The 26,411-nt window shown below is 37.3% G+C and overlaps 2 protein-coding genes and 10 non-coding genes across 16 annotated transcripts in view; 9 read left to right on the top strand and 3 right to left on the bottom strand.

Moving 5' to 3' along the window:
- Positions 1–141: 141 nt before the first annotated feature.
- Positions 142–10,231, top strand: TAF1D (TATA-box binding protein associated factor, RNA polymerase I subunit D). The gene is given in 11 exon segments (XM_055581653.1): positions 142–662; positions 761–913; positions 1,540–1,924; positions 2,911–3,086; positions 4,344–4,401; positions 4,751–4,870; positions 4,873–4,924; positions 5,673–5,729; positions 6,236–6,270; positions 7,393–7,444; positions 7,654–10,231. Coding segments are annotated over 10 exon segments (1,011 nt in total). The 5' UTR covers positions 142–662; positions 761–854; the 3' UTR covers positions 7,671–10,231.
- Positions 5,398–5,524, top strand: LOC129654400 (small nucleolar RNA SNORA40). Its single transcript, XR_008715478.1, has one exon. It is a non-coding gene; the product is annotated as a small nucleolar RNA SNORA40 (small nucleolar RNA).
- On the top strand, positions 7,215–7,345 carry LOC129654395 (small nucleolar RNA SNORA18). Its single transcript, XR_008715473.1, has one exon. It is a non-coding gene; the product is annotated as a small nucleolar RNA SNORA18 (small nucleolar RNA).
- LOC129654412 (small nucleolar RNA SNORD5) lies at positions 7,494–7,564 on the top strand. The gene has a single exon (XR_008715486.1). It is a non-coding gene; the product is annotated as a small nucleolar RNA SNORD5 (small nucleolar RNA).
- On the top strand, positions 8,160–8,296 carry LOC129654388 (small nucleolar RNA SNORA8). The gene has a single exon (XR_008715467.1). It is a non-coding gene; the product is annotated as a small nucleolar RNA SNORA8 (small nucleolar RNA).
- LOC129654391 (small nucleolar RNA SNORA1) lies at positions 8,778–8,911 on the top strand. The gene has a single exon (XR_008715469.1). It is a non-coding gene; the product is annotated as a small nucleolar RNA SNORA1 (small nucleolar RNA).
- LOC129654387 (small nucleolar RNA Z40) lies at positions 9,154–9,226 on the top strand. Its single transcript, XR_008715466.1, has one exon. It is a non-coding gene; the product is annotated as a small nucleolar RNA Z40 (small nucleolar RNA).
- On the top strand, positions 9,454–9,576 carry LOC129654394 (small nucleolar RNA SNORA32). Its single transcript, XR_008715472.1, has one exon. It is a non-coding gene; the product is annotated as a small nucleolar RNA SNORA32 (small nucleolar RNA).
- On the top strand, positions 9,874–10,000 carry LOC129654390 (small nucleolar RNA SNORA25). The gene has a single exon (XR_008715468.1). It is a non-coding gene; the product is annotated as a small nucleolar RNA SNORA25 (small nucleolar RNA).
- CEP295 (centrosomal protein 295) overlaps positions 10,143–26,411 on the bottom strand; it is a 51,611-nt gene continuing 35,342 nt past the window's right edge. For 3 of the 5 annotated variants that reach the window (XM_055581647.1, XM_055581649.1, XM_055581652.1), the window contains 13 exons: positions 23,675–23,827; positions 20,296–20,399; positions 19,723–19,825; positions 19,114–19,362; positions 18,176–18,318; positions 17,251–17,425; positions 16,038–16,684; positions 15,266–15,406; positions 11,058–11,151; positions 10,792–10,956; positions 10,602–10,701; positions 10,350–10,449; positions 10,143–10,260 (listed from right to left, as the gene is read on the bottom strand). In XM_055581647.1, the coding sequence (XP_055437622.1) occupies positions 10,222–10,260; positions 10,350–10,449; positions 10,602–10,701; positions 10,792–10,956; positions 11,058–11,151; positions 15,266–15,406; positions 16,038–16,684; positions 17,251–17,425; positions 18,176–18,318; positions 19,114–19,362; positions 19,723–19,825; positions 20,296–20,399; positions 23,675–23,827 (2,213 nt within the window). In that variant the 3' untranslated portion in view covers positions 10,143–10,221. The remainder of the gene's footprint in view (positions 10,261–10,349; positions 10,450–10,601; positions 10,702–10,791; positions 10,957–11,057; positions 11,152–15,265; positions 15,407–16,037; positions 16,685–17,250; positions 17,426–18,175; positions 18,319–19,113; positions 19,363–19,722; positions 19,826–20,295; positions 20,400–23,674; positions 23,828–26,411) is intronic. The other 2 variants (XM_055581648.1, XM_055581651.1) reach the window with 2 other exon arrangements.
- LOC129654397 (small nucleolar RNA U2-30) lies at positions 19,913–19,984 on the bottom strand. The gene has a single exon (XR_008715475.1). It is a non-coding gene; the product is annotated as a small nucleolar RNA U2-30 (small nucleolar RNA).
- Positions 20,133–20,212, bottom strand: LOC129654398 (small nucleolar RNA U2-19). Its single transcript, XR_008715476.1, has one exon. It is a non-coding gene; the product is annotated as a small nucleolar RNA U2-19 (small nucleolar RNA).

The following is a 26,411-nucleotide window of genomic DNA, read 5'->3' as shown; positions in this document are numbered from 1 at the left end:
GGCCTATTGTTTTCCTGTATTTGAAATATATCGCTCTTAAAATGCTAAAAACTAAGAACAGAGGGAGAATGATGGCATCCTCTATAAAGGAGGTTGAGAAGACCCAGAGGGATGGTATGAGGTGGTAGGGGGGGTTCAGGATGGGGAACACGTGTACACCTGTGGCGGATTCATGTTGATGTATGGCAAAACCAATACAATATTGTAAAGTAATTAGCCTCCAATTAAAATAAATTTAAATTAAAAGAAATAAAAATTTTGCCCAAAATACTGTATCCAAGGAAGTGAAAAAAAGACAAAGGGCATTGTCTGCAAGCCTTTTATTGAGAACTTGGAGAGTTTAGAATTTTTAATACCCCAATAGTAAATCCCAGACCAGGAGTTTGGATTTTTTTCCCTGCTATACTGGGCCACACATAGTAGTTAACTTCTGCTGTTGAACACTGATACTCTTCATTGTACATTACTATGGCTAAGGGTTAAAATTACATTTTTTCCTGTTGGGAAAGTTCCTTGATACTGTTGGAAATTACCTACTCTTCCAGAATCTTACTCCATTGGACAGATGAAGGAGGCAAAACTGAAACAGAACCCGTGAATCAAATCTCTAGATTTTAGAATTGATCTGAATTTAGTTACTACCAGAAAATATTAAAGGCTTTGTAAGTGATATGGCCTTAATTTACATATTTACATAACTCACAGTTACATCAAAATTTGCATTACTCTGATTACTAACTGTTGGCATTAATTTGTTCAGGGAAACTACACCACTACACTAAAATTTACCATATTTTATATGGTCAGAAATCTGTTCAAAGCAAAAGATAATTTGAGAGGGACTTGGATCAAGAATGGATTCTCTTAACTATACAACGGCATGTGATTCCGCTGTGGAAACTGAGAATCAAAGGTAAGTGCCTTTTTAAAAAAAAAAAAAAAGATTTTTCCTGGATAAGAGACTGGATGCTAATATTTACTGTATTTTAATTACTGGGAGGGCATAAATCATTGTCAGTAATGAGTGGTGGTAAATGTAATTTTCAAGAATTGGAACAGAAAAGGAAAACTTGGTTTGGACAGGCCTTTGAAGTTTTTGAACTAAGAAGATGGGTATTAGTCTTGCTTTAAAATCAACTTGTTCTCATTATTTCACATTAGCAAGGATGCTGGCTTATGTATTACGATGAAACGTATCTAGTCTAAATCATTAATCTCACTGGGAAATCACATAAGCATTTATAGTATATTCGCATCAGATACCTCTCTACTAAGATACTCTTGTTTTATTTAGAGGAGGCTTTGTCCTATTTCGTTTAGGATCTAGCAGTGGACAGAATACCTTTATGGAACTTACATAAAGGAAGATCACCATGGCAGTGGCATTATGGCCCACTTTAGCAGTTTGTTAGTACTGAGCCCATCTTTTAAGAAATTATTCTAAGCATGTTTTCCTGCTTTGATTTTAAAAACGTATATTATTGGTAATAAATATTCAGTAATTTGAGAGGGTGTGATTAATCTTTCCCTGTTTTCTAGTGACAACTCTTCCTCTGGTAGCAGCTTATTTAAAACTCAGTGTGTTCCTGTCCCACCTAAACGGAGGCAAAGAAACACTATTAGAAAATTCGTTCACATACCCAAAAGTACTCAAGCAACAGAGTCATCTAGTGACTCATCTATAGAGCCAAGACCACTGACTTTAAAGGCTATTTTTGAAAGATTCAAAAATAAGAAACGTAAACATAAAAAGAAGAAATACAAGCCAACGGGAAGATCAGTGGGAAGACCAAAAGGAAGGAGAACCACTAAATACTCACAAATTACTGAGAAACAATTTAAAGACAAAAGACCTGGTTTCCCATTTTTAGAATCAGAAAATGGAAGAAAACCATTACCTTGGAGAAAAATTTTAACCTTTGAGGTGAGTCATTATATATGCTCATACACAGCTTAAATGTGTGAAATAAGTTGTTGGTCACTTTTAGAATTTAGGTAACACCTGGAGCATGCAATTTGTAACTTTGATAATACTTCTTTATCCTGACTATACTGCCACTTAAATGCCACCTCCATCCTTCAGTACAAAGTTGACTTGGGCTTCTGGATGTAATCTTTACTGGTATATTGGGTGGATATATCTGCATGTAAAGTGCTCCAAGGACGTTTTTATATCTTGCTCTTACCAAACAGGTTTTAAACATCATTCCTAAAACTCAAATTTAATGCTTAGTTGTTTTACTATAACCTAAGTCAAACCCACACCTGACTTTGATGTTCAGTGGCTTTAGTAGATTTCATTTCTGAAAGAATCACCTGACATCAGCCAGTTCATAGCAGTAGACTCAAATATTTGAATTTTAAGTGACTGCATAATTTGTCAGACACGATTGAGCGACTTCACTTTCACCTTTCACTTTCATACATTGGAGAAGGAAATGGCAACCCACTCCAGTGTTTTTGCCTGAAGAATCCCAGGGACGGGGGAGCCTGGTGGGCTGTCGTCTGTGGGGTTGCACAGAGTTGGATGACTGAAGCGACTTAGCAGCAGCAGCATAATTTGTAGTCACTTGTTCTAAAATCTGATTTATTGGAAAGGATTAGTAATTATTAACCTTTTATGTTTAAAGTGACTAAAAAAGATCTTTCAATTTGCATTAAAAAATAAGTCTTTAGAAGCATCCAAACCATATAGATTTGTGCTTGTTTTTCTTGGTGTACCAACTTCGGTAACTTGCTCGGTAGAACAGTGAATTCTTTTTATAAGCAGTGTTTGATAGAGGTGATCGCCATATGGCAGAGTTAGAGCTTCCTTGTTATTATAGAACATAAGCATCTATCTGCTAAGCTGTGGCAGAAAAAAATTTTTTTCCAAGTCTGTGACTGACAACAGGGTGTTCTGGTATATAGCAAGCAGTGGCAAGAGGATTTTTTAACTACCTTGAAAAACTGAAGTATGAATACTACCTCAAGGAATCCTTGAAACAGATGAATGTTGCTGAAGATTTAGAAAAAGAAGACCTTGATAGTCGAAGATACAGATACTTGGATGATGATGGATCTCTCTCTCCTATTGAAGAGTCAGCGTAAGTTCAGACATTGGAACAATTTTAAACATTGTTGTGCTTTTAAATTTTTATGTTGTTCCACATTATACTATCAGTTTGTTTAGATTTTGATTTAATAGTTTTTTTTTAATTCATATTAAATGTTCAGTTCAGTCGCTCAGTCATGGCTGAGTCTTTGGGATTCCATGGACTGCAGCATGCCAGGCTTCCCTGTCCGTCACCAACTCCCAGAGCTTGTTCAAACTGTCCATCCAGTTGGTGATGCCACCCAACCATCTCATCCTCTGTTGTCCCCTTATCCTGCCTTTAATCTTTCTCAGCATCAGGGTCTTGTCCAAGGAGTTGGTTCTTTACATCAGATGGCCAAAGTATTGGAATTTCAGCTTGAGCATCGGTCCTTCCAAGGAATATTTAGGACTGATTTCTTTCAGGATTCACTGGTTGGATCTCCTTGCAGTCTAAGGGACCCTTAATTAAGAGTCTTCTCCAACACAACAGTTCAAAAGCATCATTTCTTCAGTGCGCAGCTTTCTTTATGGTCCAACACTCACATCCATACATGACTATAGGAACAACCATAGCTTTGACTAGACTGACCTTTATCGACAAAGTAATGTCTCTGCTTTTCAATATGCTCTCTAGGTTGGTCATGGCTTTTCTTCCAAGGAGCAAGCATCTATTAATTTCCTGGCTGCAGTTACCATCTGCAGTGATTTTGGAGCTCAAGAGAATAGTCTCACTGTTTCCATGTTTCCTCATCTATTTGCCATGAAGTGATGGGACCAGATGCCATGATCTTAGTTTTCTGAATGTTGAGTTTTAAGCCAACTCTTCTACTCTCTTTCACTTTCAAGAGGCTCTTTAGTTCTTCTTCACTCTCTGCCATAACGGTGGTGTCATCTGCATATCTGAGGTTATTGATATTTCTCCTGGCAATCTTGATTCTAGCTTATGCTTCTTCCAGCCTGGCATTTCTCATGATGTACTCTGCATATAAGTTAAATAAGCAGGGTGACAGTATACAGCCTTAACACACTCCTTTCCCAATTTGGAACCAGTCTTGTTCCATGTCCAGTTCTAACTGTTGCTTCTTGACCTGCATACAGATTTCTCAGGAGAAATTCATTAATTCTTTAAGGATTAAATGTTACTTAATAAGTATTCATACTTAAATTTAATAGTGATAATCAACTGGTATTGCGGGTTCAGTTGTATGTCATAACAGTATGCTATGAATTTATTGTCATCTGAGTGATAATGTTTTTAATATTGCAGAGCAGAGGAGGAGATTGCAGCAAACCTTGAACATGATGAATGTGATATTAAGTTGGTGGTAAGTGACATTTTTATTCCATTTTGTTTGGGGAGGGCAGGAGTTGACAAATGGAGATTTTTATCCTGTAGTGTTACTGTCTAATTTTAGAAAGCCTCAAAGCCCTTGGTGCAAGAAATGTGAGGATAAAAATGAGAATTTTATAGATAATTGAGAACATCAATTAGCAGTACTATGTCAATAAGTGTCAATAGTATTCTAAGTCTTAATGTGTTTTATTGTTACTAGGATATCAAATAAGAAAGAAAAAATCCAAATGCAATTTTCAAGTTATTTTAAGTAACCTAGTTGTATGTAATTACTAGTGCAGTGAAATTGGTTATATGTCTTACCAATACTTCTTATGCAGGAGAACAGTTATTTCATAGTAAGTTCTGAATTTCCAAAGAAGAAGAATGTATATTTGGATCAAGAAGAATATACTGAAGAAACTGCTTTGCTTAAAAAGAGAACATCAAAATCTAAACACTGGATAGAGGACAAAATGGCCTGAAGAGAGATAAGATTATAAATACCAGACAAGGTAAACAGAATAAAAGCGAAGATAAGTGTGTATATATATATATGCCAACCTTAGAAAAAAACAACCCTGTAAGAAAATAAAGAGTACTTAAACAGATTTGTGAAACTCCTGAAGTAGTAATTATAAGAAAAATCATGTAGAAAAAAATTGAGGCTGTTACTGCAGAGATTGACTTGACAAATAATAAAAAGTCCTACTGTTTTTGCCTATGATGGTTTATTTCTAGGTAAGAGAACTTAAAGGTACCATTTTAACACTGAATCAAATAACAGATTGTAATCTTGAAAAGTTTGCATAAACGATTTTTTTTTTCCACCTACCCTCCTTAGGGTATCTACAGTTTCCTGTTTTTGTTTTATTTAGACAAGTTTAGTGTGAAATGCTGAGTACTGTAATAACTTAATTTTCCCTTCCTAATTACCTGTATTTCAAATATCATTTTCATCACCACTATATATAATGCATTTTACAGTAGCGCTTGTGTTTGTTTTTGTTTAATTTGTGGACAAAGACTTACAGACAAGTGCGAAAGTAAATCCTCTTTTGCAACCCACAACTCATTGTTCAGTATGAGTTTTGATACAGATAAGAAGGAACATGATCCATAAAATGGATGTGTATTGATGAGCATAAAGATTGCTTCCAGGGCTGTAAAGCTAAATAAGCTTCTAAATTACCAGGTATATTGATCCTAGTACTCAGTTTTAATGTTGACATAAAACAAACAAAGATGGCCTTCTTTTTTTAGGCTTTTATCTTCGGAATACAGTGTCTGGATTTTGCAAAGATATGTCTAATGCTTTAGGTGAGTTTTGTTCAGATTTGTGTAAATATGATACATTGTCAGAACTTCTCCAGAGGTTTAATTTTTGAAAGCCATTTTTGCCAACTTTAAATTTCTATTCATCATGTAATTTCAGAAAATGCATCTCAGGACTGGCATGTTTTATAGTGACATTGTGCCAGGATTTGCTTGCAGGAAGGGGTCCCAGAACTATAAGCTATCGGAATCTTGGATATTTCCTCTTCAAGCATATGAATTTTTAATCTTCTAATACCCCCTGTACATTAAAAAAAATTTATTGAAGTATAGTTGATTTACAATGCTAATTTCTGCTGTACAGCAAAGTGACTCAGTTATATAATTTTTCTCTTATGATCTATCACAGCATATTAATTCCCTGTGCTATATATAGTAAGCCCTTGTTTATCTTATGAATTTGTATCTGCTAATCCCAAGTTCCCAGTCCATGGCTCCCCCACACCCCCACCTCCTGTCCAACCACAAGTCCATATCTGTTTGTTTCATAGATCTGTTCATTTGTGTGGTAGTTCAGATTCCACATGTAAGTGATACCTATTTCTGACTTAGTTTGCTTTCTATATTGCTAGATCCATGTTGCTGCAAATGGCATCATTTTCATATTAATGGCTGAGTAAAATATACACCCCTCCCACACATCTTTATCAGTTCATCTCTAAGTGGACATTTATGTTGGTTCCATATCTTGGAACAGTGCTGTAGTGAACACAGGTGCATGTATCCTTTCCAACCATGTTTTTCTTTGGGTGGGGTTGCTCATCATAGGGTAGCACTAGTGTTTTCTGTAGTGGCAGTACCAATCTACATTCCCACCAACAATGTAGGAGAAGGTTCCTTTTTCTTTTCTCCAACACCCTGTCTGGCATTTATTATTTGTAGACTTTACGATGGCCATTCTCACCAATGTGAGATGGTATTTGATTATAGTTTTGATTTGCATTTCTCTAATAGTGATGTTGAGCATAGAACCCACACCCCCTGCAGTGGAAGTGCTGAGTCTTAGCCAGTAAACCACCAGGGAAGTCCCACAATATTTTGATGCATATACTAAAATGAAGTAGAAAATTTCATAATGTAATATTAGAAATGACTACACAGGACACATAATTTCATAAATCTGAATGATATACAAATGCCAAATTTGTCCTCAAGGATCCCCAAATGGTCAGAACATCAGGCATATTAACATTTTTCTGTATTTTCATAATTGTTATCAATGAGAAAATATTTTACATTTTAGTTCTCAATTTAAAGGCAAAAATCCATTTAAATAGTTTTGCAGTAATCTGATAATGAAGTTCTTAATAATCAAGCTTAAATTTACATATGTAATTTTTTGGTTCAGCTATAATAGCTACTTGGTACTTTATACTATCTTTCCTAAGGATTGATTTTAAAATACATGCCATGTGATTAACTGTATGATTTATTTAAATTAATTTAAAATTAATTAAACAATGATTAAGCATTGAGGTCTATCCCGATGGGGCTTTTTCTATAAACCTACGTCGTTGGAAACGCCTCATAGAGTAACTATGTAGTTTCCTTTACTCATAGAACTACCTGTTAGATCTGTGGGAAAAAACTACAAGACATAGCTGCCAATTAAACTATGAAAAACCTAACAATTTTTTTTTAATCTTAGGTATTGGCATATCCCAATGATCTGTGTCAAGTTTTAGGGTGTGATAACTTAGGTGAGTTTTAGTTAGTGACTATAATTTGGGGGGAGGGGTTACCATTCCAGTTCAGATGATGAATTTAATGTTCAACTGCTGAATGATACAGATATGAACTAAAACTTAATTCTGATAGAGCTGAGTATAACAAAATATTTAAATAAGCATATATTTAGGTTTTTTCATCATGAGTAAGTAACCCATAATCTTTTATTTGGTATCTGCAGGAATTAATATGATTTGAACTTGGTAAGTTTTTGGTAAGTAGAATATTTAATTTCTATTCAAATAGGATTCAGAAGTTCTGAAAACAATGAAATTTTGAGTATGGCATTCCATTACTATTGTGACTGCTAGTTATTTAGGTGTAAAACAGAATTATCAAGATTTTGGCCAAAAATTTGCTGTAATACTTGTACTCATTGGAAAAAAATGAAGACACAGCATATGTAGGGCATGAAATGCCCTGGTCCCTTGCATACTTTATTAAACTAGCATGTAAATAGCAAGTTTGATTGGATAGCTTCCTATGTAAGTTTTATAGGTATAAAGAGGGTAAAAAGGTAACGAGTTAAGTTTATAATTTAAGAGTTAATGTAGTTGGTTGCTTGCTGGAATGACAAATAGGAAAAAATTATTTCACATGTAAAAAAATAGAGGTGTGTGTGAAAGTAAATTTCTCAGATAGTATCATTACAGAATGAGGTTGGAGTGGTTCCAGTTCAATCATAATTGCACTGCATGGTATCTGCATTCAGCAGTTTGTTCCTGCTGGCTGTTCAAAAGACAGTGCGATATAAATTCAGTATCTGGCATCGTTGGTTTTTTTGCTTTGTGCATGTTAGACCTGGTATTTCTACTGATACAGTATCCTTTTAGTTTCTTATACTGGTCAGTTTGACAGAATTTTCAAAAGTAACTAATACTTTTTTCCTACGGTTGTCATTAAGAACTAGACAGATCCCATCTCCTGACCCTAAACAGGTATTTTGCTTTTCACTTTCTGTTGCTTTTAGTAGCTTTCCTTTGCTGATAGCATGCTTAGCAAAGCGGAACTTCTATACAGGTGCTGCTGCTAAGTCGCTTCAGTCATGTCTGACTCGGTGCAACCGCATAGATGGCAGCCCACCAGGCTCCCCCAGGCAACTACACTGGAGTGGGTTGCCATTTCCTTCTCCAATGCATGAAAATGAAAAGTGTGCTCAGTTGGGTCCAACTCTTAGCGACCCCATGGACTGTAGCCTGCCAGCTTTCTCCGTCCATGGGATTTTCCAGGCAAGAGTACTGGAGCTGTACAGGTGCAGAAGCAGCTTTTTGCACATTGTCTTAAGCTTGGGAAACTTACTTACAAAGCCTCATTCTACTGAAAATGGGCACTTGTTCATGGTGTCCATAAAACTGTTAATGTGGCTACATTGAGAACACAGGTTTTGCTTCCATCACCGTAATTTTATTGCAGTGGTGACAATGAGACCTGTAACATTTTTTTTTTTTTTGACTAGGCTCATGAGTAAAAACTGGATATAATATGGCTTTTCAATACTAGGAAAGATGAAGGAGTAAACACCATTGTACTTGCTATATTTAACTTCTAGGATCCTATAGTAAACTTCTTGAGGATATTGGATCTTGAAGATTACAGGTAAGATTTTCATTTCTTCCCCCTTGTATTTAATGCAAAAAACTAGACGTTAAACAGCCCATTAGGTGTTCTGCTGTTTTTTCAGTGATGTTATGATGATGGGCAAATTGTTCAACTGCTCTGAATGGGCTGAGTGAAAATAGCCTTTCTGAACATCCACATTAAACTATATTTTAAAACATGAAAGCTCTAAGATTAAAGTTGCCTGAGGACATTTATGTTTTGCAACAAAGTTTAGGTATGAATAAAAATGGAACCGAATCAGTCCCAGTTATTGTTAAAATCCTTTTCTGTAGGTGGCAAACTTTGAAGTGAACTCCACTGAAGATCTAAGAGGCCCAACTAAAACTGTGGCAAGTAATTTGTTTTATCTGTCAGATTTTGATGGTCATTACCAAGGCTTTTAGAATGCAGTTTCTAGTTTGCTGTGGACATGACCGTAAAACAAAATCCCAACTAGGTTTTTCTTCCTGCTACTTTGTTAGCATACAGCCTGTTGGGAACATTTTATTAGCCTTAATTAACTACTTGTGAAAGTCAGCACTGTTCTAGTATAAATGGAACACAGCCATTGTTCTAATTAGGTTTTATAATACCCAGACATTGCTAGTCTATGCCTAGCATTGAACAGTCTATGCCTAGATTGCTGGACTTGTTTTCTAGTTTAGTACTGGGGTAGTTGGCTTCAGAACTTTATAGGACCATCTCTGAAAATGAAACCTTTAATATTTCTGTTATACAGGCATCACAGCTGTGGATTGAGCAGAACTTTTTGAAAGGTATGTACACATTAGAAAATTTTTGTAGGTCATTTCAAAGAGGGCTGATGGGACCAAATCCTGGAGCCCTTAACGCTGTGACCAAAGATTGAATTCTCCATTGGATATAATAGTCACTCGATAGTGCTATGTCTTCCTGATGGAGATACAAGCCACTCATATCCATGAGAGATGATGTGGGAGAGTGTAAATACCGTCTTCAAAATTTAACCAGTATCTACTCTTCTTCAGGGCTACCTTGAAGATGACAACCTTAGAGGAGCTATGGTGATTGGCAGTGGAAAGAATCAGGACGTGTGAAAAATCCTTAAAAATTTATTGACTTAAATAACTTTGTCTATGTTATGAATAAAAAGAAACCTTTGTGCAGAAAGTCAGCATGTATTTCTGGCTCGAAGCTTCTCTAATGTTTTCTGTGGAGGAAACAGTATCAGTTATTAGTATCAGGCTCTGATGCGCCTTAGACATGAAAAGTTGGGGGTATGTATGGGATGCTGCTTACCTTATGAAATTCTTTTGTCCTTGCTCTGTTTTGGGCATGTGCATCTTGCTTTGCTTTGTCTTCCTTTTGCTTTTTCATTTCAGCTAATTGAAGGTATAATCTATAAGAAATTTGTATGGAATTAAAGACAGACACTTAAGATACATGTATAGTCACTGACTATGCATCTGACAATGCAACCCTATGAACAAGGGACATGGGGTGGGTTGCCATTCCTTTATCTATCAGATATATGTAGATCCATATACATACCCTAGTGCCCTTTCGTGCGTATGGGGTTGTGCAGTCTTTTTATCTTCAGGAAGTGACACCCTAACTTTACTCATACCCTTTAGGTCACTCACAAAGGAACCTGAGTGGAAAACAAGCCACTGAGTAAAATATATAATGCCACTGAGTAAAACCACTAAGTAAATACATAATTCTCTTTGATAACAGATACCTGTAGTTTTCTCTGTTATTGTTTTGGTTTGAGAATTTCCAGAGGCATGAACTTTGTCCTTTATCTCTTTCTGTCTCTGTGAGGATCTCTCTATAAATGCCTTTTTTCTTTTTATGAATGCTTCTTGTAAGCTCTCTGGTACAGCTGTACACCTTGAAAAGGTTTCTGTTTGAAAAAAGTTTTTTTTTTTTAAAATAAGTATGTCAGCAAGTCACAAATTCAAGTTTTCGTGAATGGGTGTGGGTTCACCAATCTGATGCACATACCTCCACACACAGTTGCTCTCTCCAGTGGATGTTCTGACATGGCTGGATAATCTGAGTTTTCTGTTTCTGACAGAAGAGGCAGAAATTCACTCACCTAATGGCAAGAAAGTCATAAAATACTTTACCACTTCAGAGAAGACTTTTACAGACTTTACCCTAGTTCTTTTGGAACTGCCTTTCTAGAAAATTCAGTCCTAAAGTTATTCAGAGTTAACCACAGCAGACGACCTTCAAGAATTGAAAGGATGAGTCAAGCAAGAACTGAAAAATGTAAAGGAAAACTTAATTTAGCCACTAACTCACATGGACCACAGCCTTGTGAGAATGAAAAGCTCAATGAAACTGGACAGTTTTCCTCAGACATGACCTCAATGGACAGGTCATGGTGGAGAGTTCTGAGGAAACGTCCACTGGAGAAGCTTTGAGAACCCCATAAACAGTATGAAAAGACAATATAACACTGAAAGATGGAACTCCTCAGGTCACCAAAAGAGATGGAGCCAAAGTGAAAACAATTCCCAGTTGGAGGATGTGGCTGGTGATGGTCCAATGCGGTAAAGAACAATACTGCAGAGGAACCTGGAATGTTAGGTCCATGAATCAAGATAAATTGAAAGTGGTCAAACAGGAGATAGCAGGAGTGAACATCAACATTTTAGGAATCTAAATGGATTAAAATGGACTGGAATGGGCGAATTTAACTTAGATGACCATTATATAGCTTAGAAGAAGCCCTCATAGTCAACAGGAGTCCAAAATGCAGTATTTGGGTGCAGTTTCAAACGACAGTGATCTCTACTTGTTTCCAAAGGCAAACCATTGACTATCACAGTAATCCAAGTCTATGCCCCAAACAGCAATGCTAAAGACGCTGAAGTTGAACGGTTCTATGACTTACAAGACCTTCTAGAACTAATACCCATAAAAGATGTCCTTTTCATCATAAGGGACTGGAATGCAAAAGTAGGAAGTCAAGAGATACGTGGAGTAATGGGCAAGTTTCATTTTGGAATACCAAATGAAGTAGGGCAAAGTTTTGTGAGTACACAGGAAACTTCCCTCAGCTCCTGCAGTGCAGGAGACCTGGGTTCAATTCCTGGGTTGGGAAGATCCCCTGGAGAAGGAAATGCCACCCATTCCAGTTCTTGACTGGAGAATCCCATGGATAGAGGAGCCTGGCAGACTATGGGGTCACCAGAGTTGGACACGACTTAGTAACTAAGTCATGTCTTAGTATAACTAACCTCTGGCTTCTCTGGTGGCTCAGAAGTTAAAGTGTCTGCCTCCAATGCAGGAGACCTGGGTTCGATCCCTGGGTCGGGAAGACCCCCCTGGAGAAGGAAATGGCAACCCACTCCAGTATTCTTGCCTGGAGAATCCCATGGATGGAGGAGCCTGGTAGGCTACAGTCCATGGGGTCGCAAAGAGTCGGACACGAATGAGCGACTTCACTTTCTTTCTTAGTAACTACACCACCACCACCACCACACAGCAAACACACTTTTCCAACCCTGACCCTACACAGGAGATGACTCTACACATGGAGATCGCCAGATGGTCAATACCAAAATCAGACTGATTATATTCTTTGCAGCCAAAGATGGAGCAGCTCTATACAGTCAGCAAAAACAAAGACAGGAGCTGACTATGGCTCAGATCATGAACTCCTTATTGCCAAATTCAGACTTAAAGGAAGTATGAAAAATAACCAGAAACCACTAAATAAAATCCCTTAACAATTATACAGCAGAAGTGACAAATAGATTCAAGGGATTAGATCTGATCGAGTGCCTAAAAAACTATAGGACCATCAAGTGATCAAGACCATCCCCCCAAAAAATGCAAAAAAAGCAAAATGGCTGTCGGAGGGGGCCTCACAGAGATAGCTAAGAAGAAAAGAGAAAGGCAAAGGAGAAAAGGAAAAATATACTCATCTGAATGCAGAGTTCCAAAGACTAGCAAGGAGAGAGAAAGCCTTCCTAACAGATCAAAGAAACAGATGAAACCAATAGAATGGAAAAGACTAGAGATCTCTTCAAGAAAATTAAGAGATACCAAGGGAACATTTCATGCAAAGATAGGGACAATAGAGGACAGAAACAGTATGGACCTAACAGAAGCAGAAGATACTAAGAAAAGGTGGCAAGGATACATAAAATAACTATGAAATAGATCATGATCCAGATAACCATGATAGTGTGATCACTCACCTACAGCCAACCATCCTGGAGTGCAAAGTCAAGTGGGCCATAGGAAGCATCACAAACAAAGCTAGTAGAGGTGATGGAATTCCAGGTTGAGCTATTTCAAATCCTAAAAGATGATGCTGTTAAAGTGCTGCACTCAATACACCAGCAAATTTGGGAAACTCAGCAGTGGACACAGGACTGGAAACGGTCAATTTTCATGCCAATTCCAAAGAAAGGCAATGCCAAAGAATGTTCAAACTACAGCACAAATGCACTCATCTCATGCTAGCAAAGTAATGCTCAAAATTCTCCAAGCAAGGCTTCAACAGTACATGAACAGAGAACTTCCACGTTTAAGCTGGATTTAGAAAAGGCAGAGGAGCCAAAGGTCTAATTGCCAACATCCACTGGAGAAGGAAATGACAACCCACTCCAGTATTCTTGCCTGGAAAATCCCATGGACAGAGAAGCCTGACAGGCTACAGTTCATGGAGTCGCAAAGAATCGGACACGACTGAGCAACTTCACTTCATTGGATCATAGAAAAATCAGAGTTCCAGAAAAATTTCTGCTTTATTGACTATGCCAAAGCCTTTGTGTGGATCACAACAAACCTGTGTAAAATTCTTCGAGAGATGGGAATAACACACCACCTAATCTGCCTCCTGAGAATCAAGTTAGAACTGGACATGGAACAATGGACTGGTTCCAAATTGGGAAAGGAGTACATCAAGGCTGTATATTGTCACCCTGCTTGTTTAACTTACATGCAGAGTACATCATGTGAAATGCCATGCTGGATGAAGCACAAGCTGGAATCAAGGATTGCCGGGAGAAATATCAGTAATTTCAGATGTGCAGATGACACCACCCTTATGGCAGAAAGTGAAGAAAATATGAAGAGCTTCTTGATGAAGGTGAAAGAGGGGAGTGAAAAGGCTGTTTTAAAACTTAATATTCAAAAAACAAAGATCATGGCATCCAGTCCTATCACTTGATGGGAAATAGATGGGGAAACAATGTAAACAGACTATTTTCTTGGGCTCCAAAATCCCTGTGGATGGTGACTGCAGCCATGAAATTAAAAGACACTTGCTCCTTGGAAGAAAAGCTTTGACCAATATAGACAGCATATTAAAAGCAGAGACATTATTTTGCCAACAAAGGCCTGTCTATTCAAAGCTATGGTTTTTTCCATTAATGTATGGATGTGAGAGTTGGACTATAAAGAAAGCTGAAGAATTGATGCTTTTGAACTGTGGTGTTGGAGAAGAGTCTTGAGAGTCCCTTGGACTGCAAGGAGATCCAACCAATCCATCCTAAAGGAAATCAGTCCTGAATATTCATTGGAAGGACTGATGCTGAAGCTCCACTACTTTGGCCACCTGATGCAAAGAACAGACTCGCTGGAAAAGACTGATGCTGGGAAAGACTGAAGGCTGGAGAAGGGGACAACTGAGGACAAGTTGGTTTTATGGCATCACCAACTCAATGGGCATGAGTTTGAGCAAGCTCCAGGAGTTGGTGATGGACAAGGAAGCCTGGCATGCTGCAGTCCATGGGGTCACAAAGTCAGAAATGACTGAGTGACTAAACTGAATAGCACTTTGTTAGCACTGTTTTGTACCATGTAATCATGCTTCCCTGATAGCTCAGTTGGTGAAGAATCTGCCTGCAATGCAGGGGACCCTGGTTCGATTCCTGGGTTAGGAAGTTTACATGGAGATGGGATAGGCTACCCACTCCAGTATTCTTGTCTGGACAGAAGAGTTTGTCCTCAAGGACAGAGGAGCCTGGTGGGAGTCACTCAGAGGCAGACATGACTGAAGGACTAAGCACCAGCAGCAGTAGCCCTATCAGCTTACCCACTGTCAGTTTTCTACTGTGAGCACATTCATACAGTGATACTTTAAGAAGAAATGCCATGTACAAAGCAGAGTAAAAATACCCTTAGCCCCTAAATTTCAACAATGAGTTGCTATATAATTGAGGTTTATTAATGAGAGCTGTGAAATTTACCTGAAAACAGCTCTTTGCCTCATTTTCTCTCTTTTCTTCTAGGGTTAAGTTTGCAAAATCCATTTCAGCAATACTGATATCACTGGTGCTTGTCAATGTAAGTTCTGGTTCTTCCATTATACCATGGCCAGATTCTGTTTCCTGTGTAACAAAAGGGAAACCACATTCAGAAGGGAAAAAATTAATGTACGTTATGGAGGAAGAACAGGTTGTTCAACTATGGACACCAGAGAAGATCTACTCTGTGCATTGTAAAATGCTTACAAGACTAGGCGGCCAGACTGAGTAGGGGCTGTACAGCATCAGAGTCTGCATTCTATCTAAATGGAGCAGTGGCTGGCTACTGGGCTGCAGCCAAATGTCACTGCTGCTAGAGCACCCTTTGTAAGGGAACAACCTTTAAATACTTAACAAGAATACAAGAAAATCCAAAAGGTGACCAAAACATCTTATTTTCTGCTTACCTGTGGCAGGACAAACAGTACTAGAAGGTAAAAGCTATGTTCAGGTGACTGCTGAAGCATAGGCTTAGCTACCATTTTTCAGGTAAGCTGGAGATGAGAAATGTAAATTGGAAAGAAAGATATGTAAAATTCAGAGGGAGGTCAAGTTAAAAAATTTGTCATTTCTGCATTTTATTGGAGATTTCCAATGATTATGAGACTGTCTCAGATAGGAACGTGAACAAGTAGCTTTGTTGCATGTCCTGCAATCTTGTTTTCAAAGTCTTTCCTGAAAATGAATTTAAGTATACAGCACAGATTTCACTTACCCAGACTGGAATAGATCTCTGTAATGAAAACGATCCAGAATTTACAAAGAGCTCTGATTGTGCAAGTTGAGATGCGTTTCCTACTATTGTTGGAATTCCTGCCATAGTTGAGTCCTGAAGACATTTTTCATTCTGAACAGTGAGTGAATATGGTATCTGAATTGAAGTTCCCATCTCTACTGTCCTTACACATAAATGAGAGTCAATTTCCTCTATGTGTGGATTTAAATCACAGGTTTCTTTTTTATCATCAGTGAGTCCTTGACCTTGTAACACTGTATCAAGTCTTTCTGATAGTTTTTCAAAACCCAGTCTTTCTTTTCTGCCTTCTGGTTGGTCTTTTATTGACCACTCACTAGAGGTAGAACCACATGTAGTGCCATGCTGTAGATTTAACTGATGAAATACATTAGCCTCACCAGATGAACTGAAGACTGAACTTTGCAAATTTCCTACTGAGAGCTGGAAATGAACACTTTTTTGCTTGTTTTGTAATAGTTCATTTTGTTCAGAGGAACAGTTCTGATTTTCCACATCTTGGGAAGAAGCTCTCGCTTCAATGCTAAAAATGCTTGGTAGATCGGCATGCTGGCTCCCTTCCTGTGAAGAATATTCTGGTCGAAGTTGTCGAAAAGATTGTTCAGACCCTGTAAGAGATCAGTTGATCATAATTAGGTGTTGTAAAACTTGGATATAGTCTCTAACAATTTCTGAGAAAATTATAAATAAAGCCAGGTTACTTATAAAGTTCAGGAACAAAAACTGATGTACACAAACAAGAATAGGAAGCTAAAGGACGGTCACAGTGATTTTAAATAATTACTGCACACACTGTGTATTTTCTCCTATAATATTTAATAAAGGAAATACAGCTATTAGAGGCAATGAGGACTTTTCCCCCATAACTGAATACTGACTTTTAAAGACTAAAACATTCATGTCTCACAGATGGGTATGTTGTGATGTGTATACACACACACACACACACACACACACACACACACACATAATTTGTATAAAAAATTTTAGAAGGATACTTTAAGAGCTGAGGTAAGGAAGCTGAACAAGAGGCAGCACTTACTACCCTCAAAAGGAATAAGGGTATGAGTGGAGACAAACTAAGAGCTACTAGGTGCAATTTCCAAGGAAAAATGATATAAACAACCATGAGAAACTATTGAGCTTTATTTAACTTTTCCGAACTTCTGCATACCCTCAATATCTTCTACAGCAAAACTCTGAGCTGCTTCACAAGCCAAGTTAGGGTCAGGTTGCTGGTTCAGACTGGTGTTAGAAGAATGCAGGCTGGCCCTCCTCAGTGCTGTAAAAGAAGCCATACTTTTGGGGGATGGAGTAGCACGGAGGCTTTCACAGGAAGAACCTGACCTCTGACGGGAAACAGGGAAAGGCTGTGTTACCAGTTGCGTCAACAAATCCTCATGTTTCTTTGCTATTGCGCTTCCGTAATTACCACTTTACCATCACATTAACAACTTGCTTATTCAAACCCAATTCTTTCACTTTAGGAAATATGAAAGAGACTTTATTTAGAAAACAAACTGTATTAACTAACAAGACACAGTTCAGAACATGACTAAATCATTTTCTGATAAGCAGGAACTATGCAGACCTGCCTGGAAACAGAAACACCCAGGTTTGAATCTTAGTTCCTTTACTCTGTAGGAGGAGACTTTCAAAATTTTGCAACATTCTATTTACCTGACTATTTAAGATTAAATTCCATCAAAGTAACCCCCACCCCAAAACCCTGAAAACTAAGGATAAAAATGTTCTCAAGTTTTTATGGAGTGACCCATAAAAAATAGCTAGAAATAAAGCTGTTGGGACCAAATTCTAATGCATCTATTTTCAATTTTGGTTCCACATTGTAACCATTTTATCTGACTATTCCTAGATTTTCTGATTTAATTGGTCAGAGGTACAGTCTGGGCCTGGCAGGCTACAGTCCACTGGGTCGCAAGAGTCAGACATGACTTAGCGACCAAACCACCACTACCACAACCTGGGCATTGGTAGCTAAAAGCTCACCAGATGATTTTAGTTGGCAGCCAAGGCTAAGAATCATTCTTCTGTTCTAACAGAAGAAAAGACAGACTGCAAAGAAGCATCTACTTTACCTGGTTAAAGTCTTTACTGTCTTGAGAAATCCCAGAGAAACATGATAACAAATCAAAATCTGGATGTGGTTCTAAGGGTTTAAATAGCTGATGATGCAAATTTGGAAAACTGTGCTCCAATTCTGGAAAGTCAAAGTCAACTGCTGGAATTTTAAGGAAAAAAAAAAAAAGACATTTATCTTAAAAGTAAAGCCTAGAAAAGTAGTACTAAGAACATATTCATAAAGGTTATTTTAAGGTAACTGCAACTCAACAAAATTACTTCCATTCCTCTCATTACCAGCAGATGCTTTCAAATTAAGCCCTATCATTATTTCTTATGCAAAAGTGGGGGGTGGGGGGGTTTCCAAACCCTTTGACAAATTTAAGTTTCCATTTCTACTAGCCTGATAGTCTTTATGGGGTTAATTAGGAATAAGATGCCATTAGGGTCACTGCTTTGCTACAATAAGCTTTGTTACTCTCAGGTCATTTGGGGATCAATTACTTAAGAAAAGCTCACTATACTGAGTGCTACCATGGGCCAGACACTGTACTTCATGTGTATTATTTCACTTTATGTGTATTATTTCCAACACCTCTTCTATAGAAGATGAAGAGTAAGCTGCCTGTGGTCTCAGGAAACAGTCATAGGGTCTGTATGACTTAAGTTTATGTGCTCAATACAGACAGTACTGCCTCTGTTGCTATAGGTAACTTTGCAAAGGTAAAGGAAGACCTGCTCATCTCTTCTACATGGTCTTCAGTCTGATTCCAGAGCTCCTTTCACTAAGTGCCCTCCTCAGTGTTTTCCATGTTACAATTGCTACAGCAAGCCATCAAAACACAAAGCTCAAACAATCACTACTTCTAACTAAAAAGGATCATAGGTTAAAAATGAACACTTAGTTTACATAGACGTATTTATTAAAAAAGTCTTACTTTTAAATAAAACTTACCCCGAAAGTCTGTTTTTTCAGTCATCAAATTTGTTTCATTAATGTACTTGTCTCGCATCTGTTGAATGTGTGTCTGACCAGATGTCAATGTTTCCACTGCACATAAAAGAGGTTTATGGATGTCCTGAGAGTCCTGTCTTTGATAAATATCTTGTGTTGAAGGAACTCTAGAACTTAAAACATTTGTTTCCTCTTCTTTACCAGCAGGAGGTTCTTGTTCCCTATAGTCCACATGCTCTGGGAATGACTCTGAAAATGGGGTTTAATGAAAATACTTAATGGCTGGGTACTTCCTTTGAGACAGATTTTAGCAGACAGACATAGCAACATACATTGATAAAGAATCAGCACAACCAAGAAACGTGCTTGGTCGTTCCCACTGATATTAGCAGACCCTGCTCAATGTGCTATGGAGATTGATAGAGCATCACTGTGACTTCCAAACATGTTCAGAAGATCATACTGTCCAATATTGTAAAGACATGATTACTTTACTTTTGAGATTTAAAGAACAATCCCTCTCAGCACATTCTGAAAAACAAGGTTAGCTCTCATCACTGTACTGGTGCTTGACTTTCAATTTGTTTATAAATGTTTTGATACTCGTACCTGGCTCTGTAAGGCTTAAATCTATGTTTTCGTAACTTAAAAAACTCCCAGTGGAAACAGTTATTGAAGATAGTGGCTCATGATAAATTTCTTGTGTTTCAGCCTAAAAATGAAGGAGAACATTAGGCCACTGTGTAGGAAGAAATAGCTAGAAAACACCCAAATTGCCAACAGTAGCAGTTATTAATTCTGAGCTCAGATCAAGTGTAGAAACCTTCATAGTTATATAAAGTTCTGCAGTAAAATCTTTTCATCATTGCTCAGAACTGATCAGCCTTTCATACAAGCACACCCACAACCAACTCTCACTTACCCACCAATAAGCCCCTTAATTATCCAGTCACCTATACACACACACACACACACACCCCCACCCCTTCATACCCCTTATTTTAAATTATTCTTTTGCTTCTCAGAACTACACAGATCACGCATCAGATACACTGGGTGGTCTTCTGATGCTCAGATTTGGCTACTTTCATCACTGATCCACTTCAGTAAGAGCAGATCTCAGAGAACACAGATGAAGCCAAGCAGCTCTAATGATGCAGGGCACATCAAGACATTACTAACCTTAACATCTAACTTCACATTTGGATCCAGGTACATATGACCTTCTCTCTCCACAGCATAACTTAATACTGCGTAATTCTCAACCACAGCCTCCTTGACTTTGACTAAAAGGGGGAGGGAGGAGGAAGGACTGGATTATGACAAATCAAATTCTTAGCACCAGAGGGCATAATTTCCTGCTTTCCTACAATTTTCTTTTTTTGACTAAGAAGAAAAAACAATTCATGTTATTATTCATTAATAATATTTATAGTTAGCACATTATACTTTTTCATGGAAAACTGTGGTTGTCATTATTATTCTATGAATAAAAACCCTTTAGAAAAGAGCCAGTGTGACTGGAAATGCTTCTATCATCATTTTAAGTGAAGAAGCAAGAATATTCAATCATAAATACAGTGTGATCTCAAAGTTGAGAAAAATGTACATAATAAAGAAAGTGCAACCAGTGGTAGGACAAGGAGAAATTTGACTTCTTTATAACTTGCAGTGCTGTCTAAAATCACAGGAGCATGTACTGCTTTTACTATGAATTATCATTCCTAATTACATTTGACATACTAAAAACACATACAAATTATACTATCTCACTATTAGTAATTTGGGTATTCTGAGTTAGTTTTTTTCTTACTTTCAATGGCCAACATTTGTGAGAAAGCTGGCCAAAGAATATGTCATCTGTGGCTCTGAAACAGAATAAAATTAAAACTGTTCCACCAAATATAAAATAAAATTTTCATCTCATTATCACCATGATATTAAGAGATAATGCTAATTAAATGTTTCTTAAGTGTTTATGTAAGAAATGTTTTCTAAGAGGTCACATATTGCAGGCACATATGTATCTATATATGTGTGTAGACAGATATTCATAAAATGATATCTATATTATGGATAATTAAGTAAAACTACAGAAAATTTTATATTTAAATATAATTTGTTTTTAAATACATTTTTTTACTCCTAGTTGAATTAAAAATATTGTGACATAATTTAACCATTAAACTGTTACTTGGTTGCTTCTATATAAGTGAAGAAAGTAAGAAACTTAATATTATTTTTTTTTTTAAGCAGCTCATCTCAAAAGCCAGTTTTGAGATGAGAAGTTAGGGATTTTTCATTTCAGAATCACAATTCTGTAACTGTTATTATCTAAAACAAACCAAAGATTCCCCCTGAGGTGGGTGGCCCAGGGTAGCATTTGGGCAGTGTACGAATTGAAAAATAAAAATGAGAGAGAGAAGCAAGGTCGAGTTACTTAAGATGTTGAAGAAATCAATGGATAGGTCCCTAAAAGTAACTGGAAGAGAAGTATCACTGGTTTGAAAACAGCTCATTGATAATAGGGACACAGTGCGAGGTTCCTAAAAAGGGGAAGTTACATCATTAAAGCAATGCCTTAAAGACAGTAATCTTCCCATATTGCTACAGGAAGGCAACATTTTCTGCTTTCCTGAGAAGCAAAGCACCATTTCCTGCTTTCCTACAAAAGCAAAGGGTACAGAGTGTAAAGCTAGGGAGTACCACCTAAAAAGCTGAGAAACCAAGGTGAGGTGATGACCTGAATCAAGCGTAGGGAGGGAAAAGACAGTAACAACACTAAGACCCTCCCTTCCAAAGTAGAAACAATACCACTCCAGGATAATTGTGAGAAAGAGACAAGCAGCCTCTGACAGCCAGGAGCAGACCTGGCACTACTGGCTATGCCTTGGAGTTCTCCTGGTAAACAGGTACAGTGTTACAGAATACAAATATTGGAGAAGGCCACTCTGTGACTATGATGGGTCAAAACAAAAATCAGACCATCAGTTCTCATGTCTGAACATAGACAAAACCAAGAATACTGTCCAAACCACAAAAACAACCATCTCCTTATCCTGGCTGACATGAGTGATTGCTGTTTAACCAATTACAGCTTTACTTAGCCTAACTCCATTATTCCTACCTCCTAGATAAGAATTTTGTAGGTATTCAATAATAGAATCACACTTGCTTCCAGTACTAATAAGCAAAGCCCTATTTCCTTGAACCCTCCCCAAAATCACCTAATAAAAGCCCAAGTCTTATAGTAACTCCTTTCTGATACCCTGTCACTAACTCACTTTTGGCTCTCCATGGTGTGCATGCTCTCTCACTGCAGCAAGTCAAAGCACACAGCTTTCTTATGTAGAGGTGTGTTCTCTGGTAGTCTTTGGCTAGAGGACACTGACAGGTAGAATGAAAAGGAATGCGAGTATTCACTGAGTGAGAGAAAGTCGCTCAGTCATGTCCGACTCTGCGATCTGATGGACTATATGGTCCATGGAATTCTCCAGGCCAGAATACTGCAGTGAGTAGCCTTTCCCTTTTCCAGGGCATCTTCCCAACCCAGATCTCCTCTTTACCAGCTGAGCCACCAGGGAAGCAAAGAATACTGGAGTGGGTAGCCCATCCCTTCTCGAACAGTGGATCTTCCGGACCCAGGAATCAAACCCGGGTCTCCTGCATTGCAGGTGGATTCTTTACCAATTGAGTTATCAGGGAAGCCCTTAAGTATTCACTGGCTAAATCTAAAAAAAATGCTAATAGTTTTATTTTAAAATTTCAAAAACTATAATTAATTGGAAGTTATATCTGTAGTTATTTCAATCTCCAATTTAAAAAGGAGATGCTGAAGTCAATTTCTCTATAAACTCCCATATAGAAAATAGGTCTTGCTCTTTTCTCATTCTATTAAACACTAGATACAACTAAGGTAACAGTAATCCAAGTGTAAGTGATAGCTAAAATAAGAAGAAATCTGCTTAGAAAAAGGCAACTTTTAAAAAGATACTTTAGAAGTAATGAAGCAGTACTGGAACTATGCTTTGTAGGGTCAATATTACACATAAAAAACAGCCTGTTATGCATAAATTCAAAACCAAGAAAATTAACATCAGTTGTCTTTGAGTGGCAGATTTTAGTCATTTAAAGTTTTTTCTTTGCAATTTGTTCTTTAATACTTTCCAACATTTAAAACTAAACATAAAACAGCTCATTTAGAATACCACAGATGTGAAATTACTTATTATCTAAATAAACTTCACTTTCCTTATTCAACTTTTTGAATATGGAATACAGGCTTCTTATGGGAAAAAATTTTACAGTATGTAAACACAAGAAATAGACAGTGAAACCCAATCTCCAACAAGTGTTAACCTGTACCAACACGTTGATTCTTATTTCAGACAGTTTTCAAATGCACGAACAGACTTTTCTCCTCTCATTTAACACTTTCACAAAACTGCAGTTTTACTGAAGTTATTTACTATTTTGCATTACAAGCAACGCTACAATAATTATCTTCCGCCCACATACTCTTGTGTACAGTAATTCCACTTTTGATTCCTTTGTCTCTCACCTGCTTTATTAGAGTCATCACCACAGATGTTCTCCTGAGCAACTGGGTGAAGATGACCAAATGGATCACGGTCCAGAGGGCTCCCAAGAAAACTTTGTTCTCGGCTTATTGAGACCCTTAGGGGGTCTCTGTCTTGATAAAAATCAGGTTTACCTGGGAGGAAAAAAAACTGACTTACTGGATGTTAGAAACTAATGTTTCTTCTTGAAAGTAACAAGGGTAAAAATCTAAACTCTTAAAAGTTTGATCAATGTATCAAGAAAAAGTAACTGCTTAACTTTCACACAGCCTTTACATTGTTTTACTTCAATTTTACTAAGTTTTTAATATGCCTGGAGAACTTACTAACCATTAATATTGTAAGGTATAATATGTATTCATAATGTAAAATTCAAAAACAGTCACAGCTAATCTGTGGTATAAGGGACCAATTCAGGTGTTTACCCTGGGGAGAAGAGAAAGAAGAGTTAATATCAAGTGTACAAAGGAAGAATTTATGGAGTTCTCTTACATTCCAATTCCTGAGCTGGATGGTGTCTACCTGAGGGTGATTTTCAAAGTACTTATTTTTGTAAGTAAAATAAATAATTATGATTGAAATAAACACTTATGAAACAAAGGAATGGGAGACACTCAGAAATAGAAGCTAATTTATTGGGGGCAACTCCAGAAAAACTTGAGAATTAAGAGGCAAGGTGTATTACAAAATGAAGGTGTGTATTAGGGAACTGAAAACAGGTAGAAGGTTTAAAAACATGTACTTGGAAAAGAGCCCTCCCATCACTTGAGATTCCTGTCTCTCAACATCATCCCCAGAGAAGACTAAAGGTTTATTCTCCGGAGAAATGGAATCCTATACACTGTGATCAATTTTATCACAGACTCTCAAACTGGAGAAGTGTCAAAGATCACCTTCTAAGGGGAAAAGCGCCAGCGCCACAGCTGACAGGGTTCAAGCCTGTGTGGAGAGACCCTGATGGATTTCCAGTCTATCCTCTTAGCCATGTGGCCACAGCTACACTATGAAATCAGGGGGATCGGGCACAGCATGAGGCAAGGGTGCAGGGAAGAAAAAGAATGGCATAAGGAAATCAGGGGTATTGAAAGAAAGTCTACATCCTCTACCCTCAGGTCTGCCTCCACAGCACCAACAGCCAAGCTTGTATCAAAGCTGGAGGATCTTTCTTTGAAGAAACTAAACAGTAAATTGCTCAGGTAAAAGAACCACAGGTACTAAGTTGACAGTCCTCAATGAAAAGCCACCTTTTCCAATGAAATCCAGAAGTAAATAAGGTCCCCACCTATAAAATTTCCAATTAGCCATTCAGTGTTCCACTGAAATATGCAAGATTTTAGATTTTAAAAATTCTAAAATTTCACACAGGAGAAAAAAAAAACAAACAAGGAAGGACCTAGACAGAAAATACAGGAACCTGAACAAACAAAAACCTATAAATATTCAGTGTAGGTAGTATCTTGCATCCATAAAACAAGAGCAAGATGCTATGAAAAGAAACAATCAGAAAAGAGGACAAACTTTTAGAAACTATACTTTGAGAGCCAAAATAAAAATTTCTAAGAATATTAGAAGAAAAAGCTGAGACAATGCTCCTAAAAGGTAAAGCCAAAATAAATAAACTACAGAGAAGAAATTTAGCTCAGATTTTCTCAACTTTATCATCACCCACCTAAGAAGCCTTTTAAAGACTTTTCCCCTAATGGCTTCCCAACTCTATGAAATTTAATAACTATCCTGTATATCTTTTTTTGTGGGGGAAGAGTAAGCATTTGGAAACTTTAATACCAGGATAACATTGCTTTGACATTCAACTACATGGTCTGTAACTTAACAAAATACTGGTCTGAAAAGATTGGAGAACACCCTGGTCCTTCAAAGACAGTTTCAGAAGCTCTGTTTTCAAAGACAAGGGATAGTATTCACAAAGTATGAAACTACAAAAGGTGAAAAATATTAAATGAAACTATTTTTACAAATACATGCATTATCTACAAATAAAAGTAGAAACATATTAACCAAAAAGAAAAGATTAAGTAAATAATTATACCATATATCACTTTATGTACATTTGTACTTTGATACATAAAAAGTAAGACTTTTTCATCTTCCCCAAAACCAATTTTCACCCCTTTTGGAAGCAATAATAGCCTTGTCAAGAATGTATCATTCATCTCAATGGTGAAAAACTGAAAGCATTCCCCCTATCAGGAACAAGACAAGGGTGCCCACTTTCCCCACTAGTGTTCAACATAGTTCTGGAAGTCCTAGCTATAGCAATCAGAGAAGAAAAAGAAATAAAATGAATCCAGATTGGAAAAGAAGAAGTAAAGTTCTCAGTCTGCAGATGACATGATACTGTACATAGAAAACCCTAAAGATACTATCAGAAAATTACTAGAGCCAATCAGTGAATTTAGTAAAGTTGCAGGATACAAAATCAATACACAGAAATCACTTGCATTTCTATATACTAACAATGAAAAATCAGAAAGAGAAACTAAGGAATCAATCCCATTCACCACTGCAACAAAAGAATTAAATATCTAGGAATAAACCTACCTAAGGAGACAAAAGAACTGTACACAGAAAATTATAAGACACTAAAGACTTCAAAGATGGCATAAACAGATGGAGAGATATTCCATGTTCCTGGGTAGGAAGAATCAATGTTGTGAAAATGACTATACTACCAAATACAATCTATAGATTCAATGCACT

This window comes from Bubalus kerabau, chromosome 5, assembly GCF_029407905.1.
Source record: "Bubalus kerabau isolate K-KA32 ecotype Philippines breed swamp buffalo chromosome 5, PCC_UOA_SB_1v2, whole genome shotgun sequence".
Classification (NCBI taxonomy): domain Eukaryota; kingdom Metazoa; phylum Chordata; class Mammalia; order Artiodactyla; family Bovidae; genus Bubalus; species Bubalus kerabau.
Note: the sequence above shows the minus strand (reverse complement) of the source record. Positions and strands in the feature narration are given on the sequence as shown.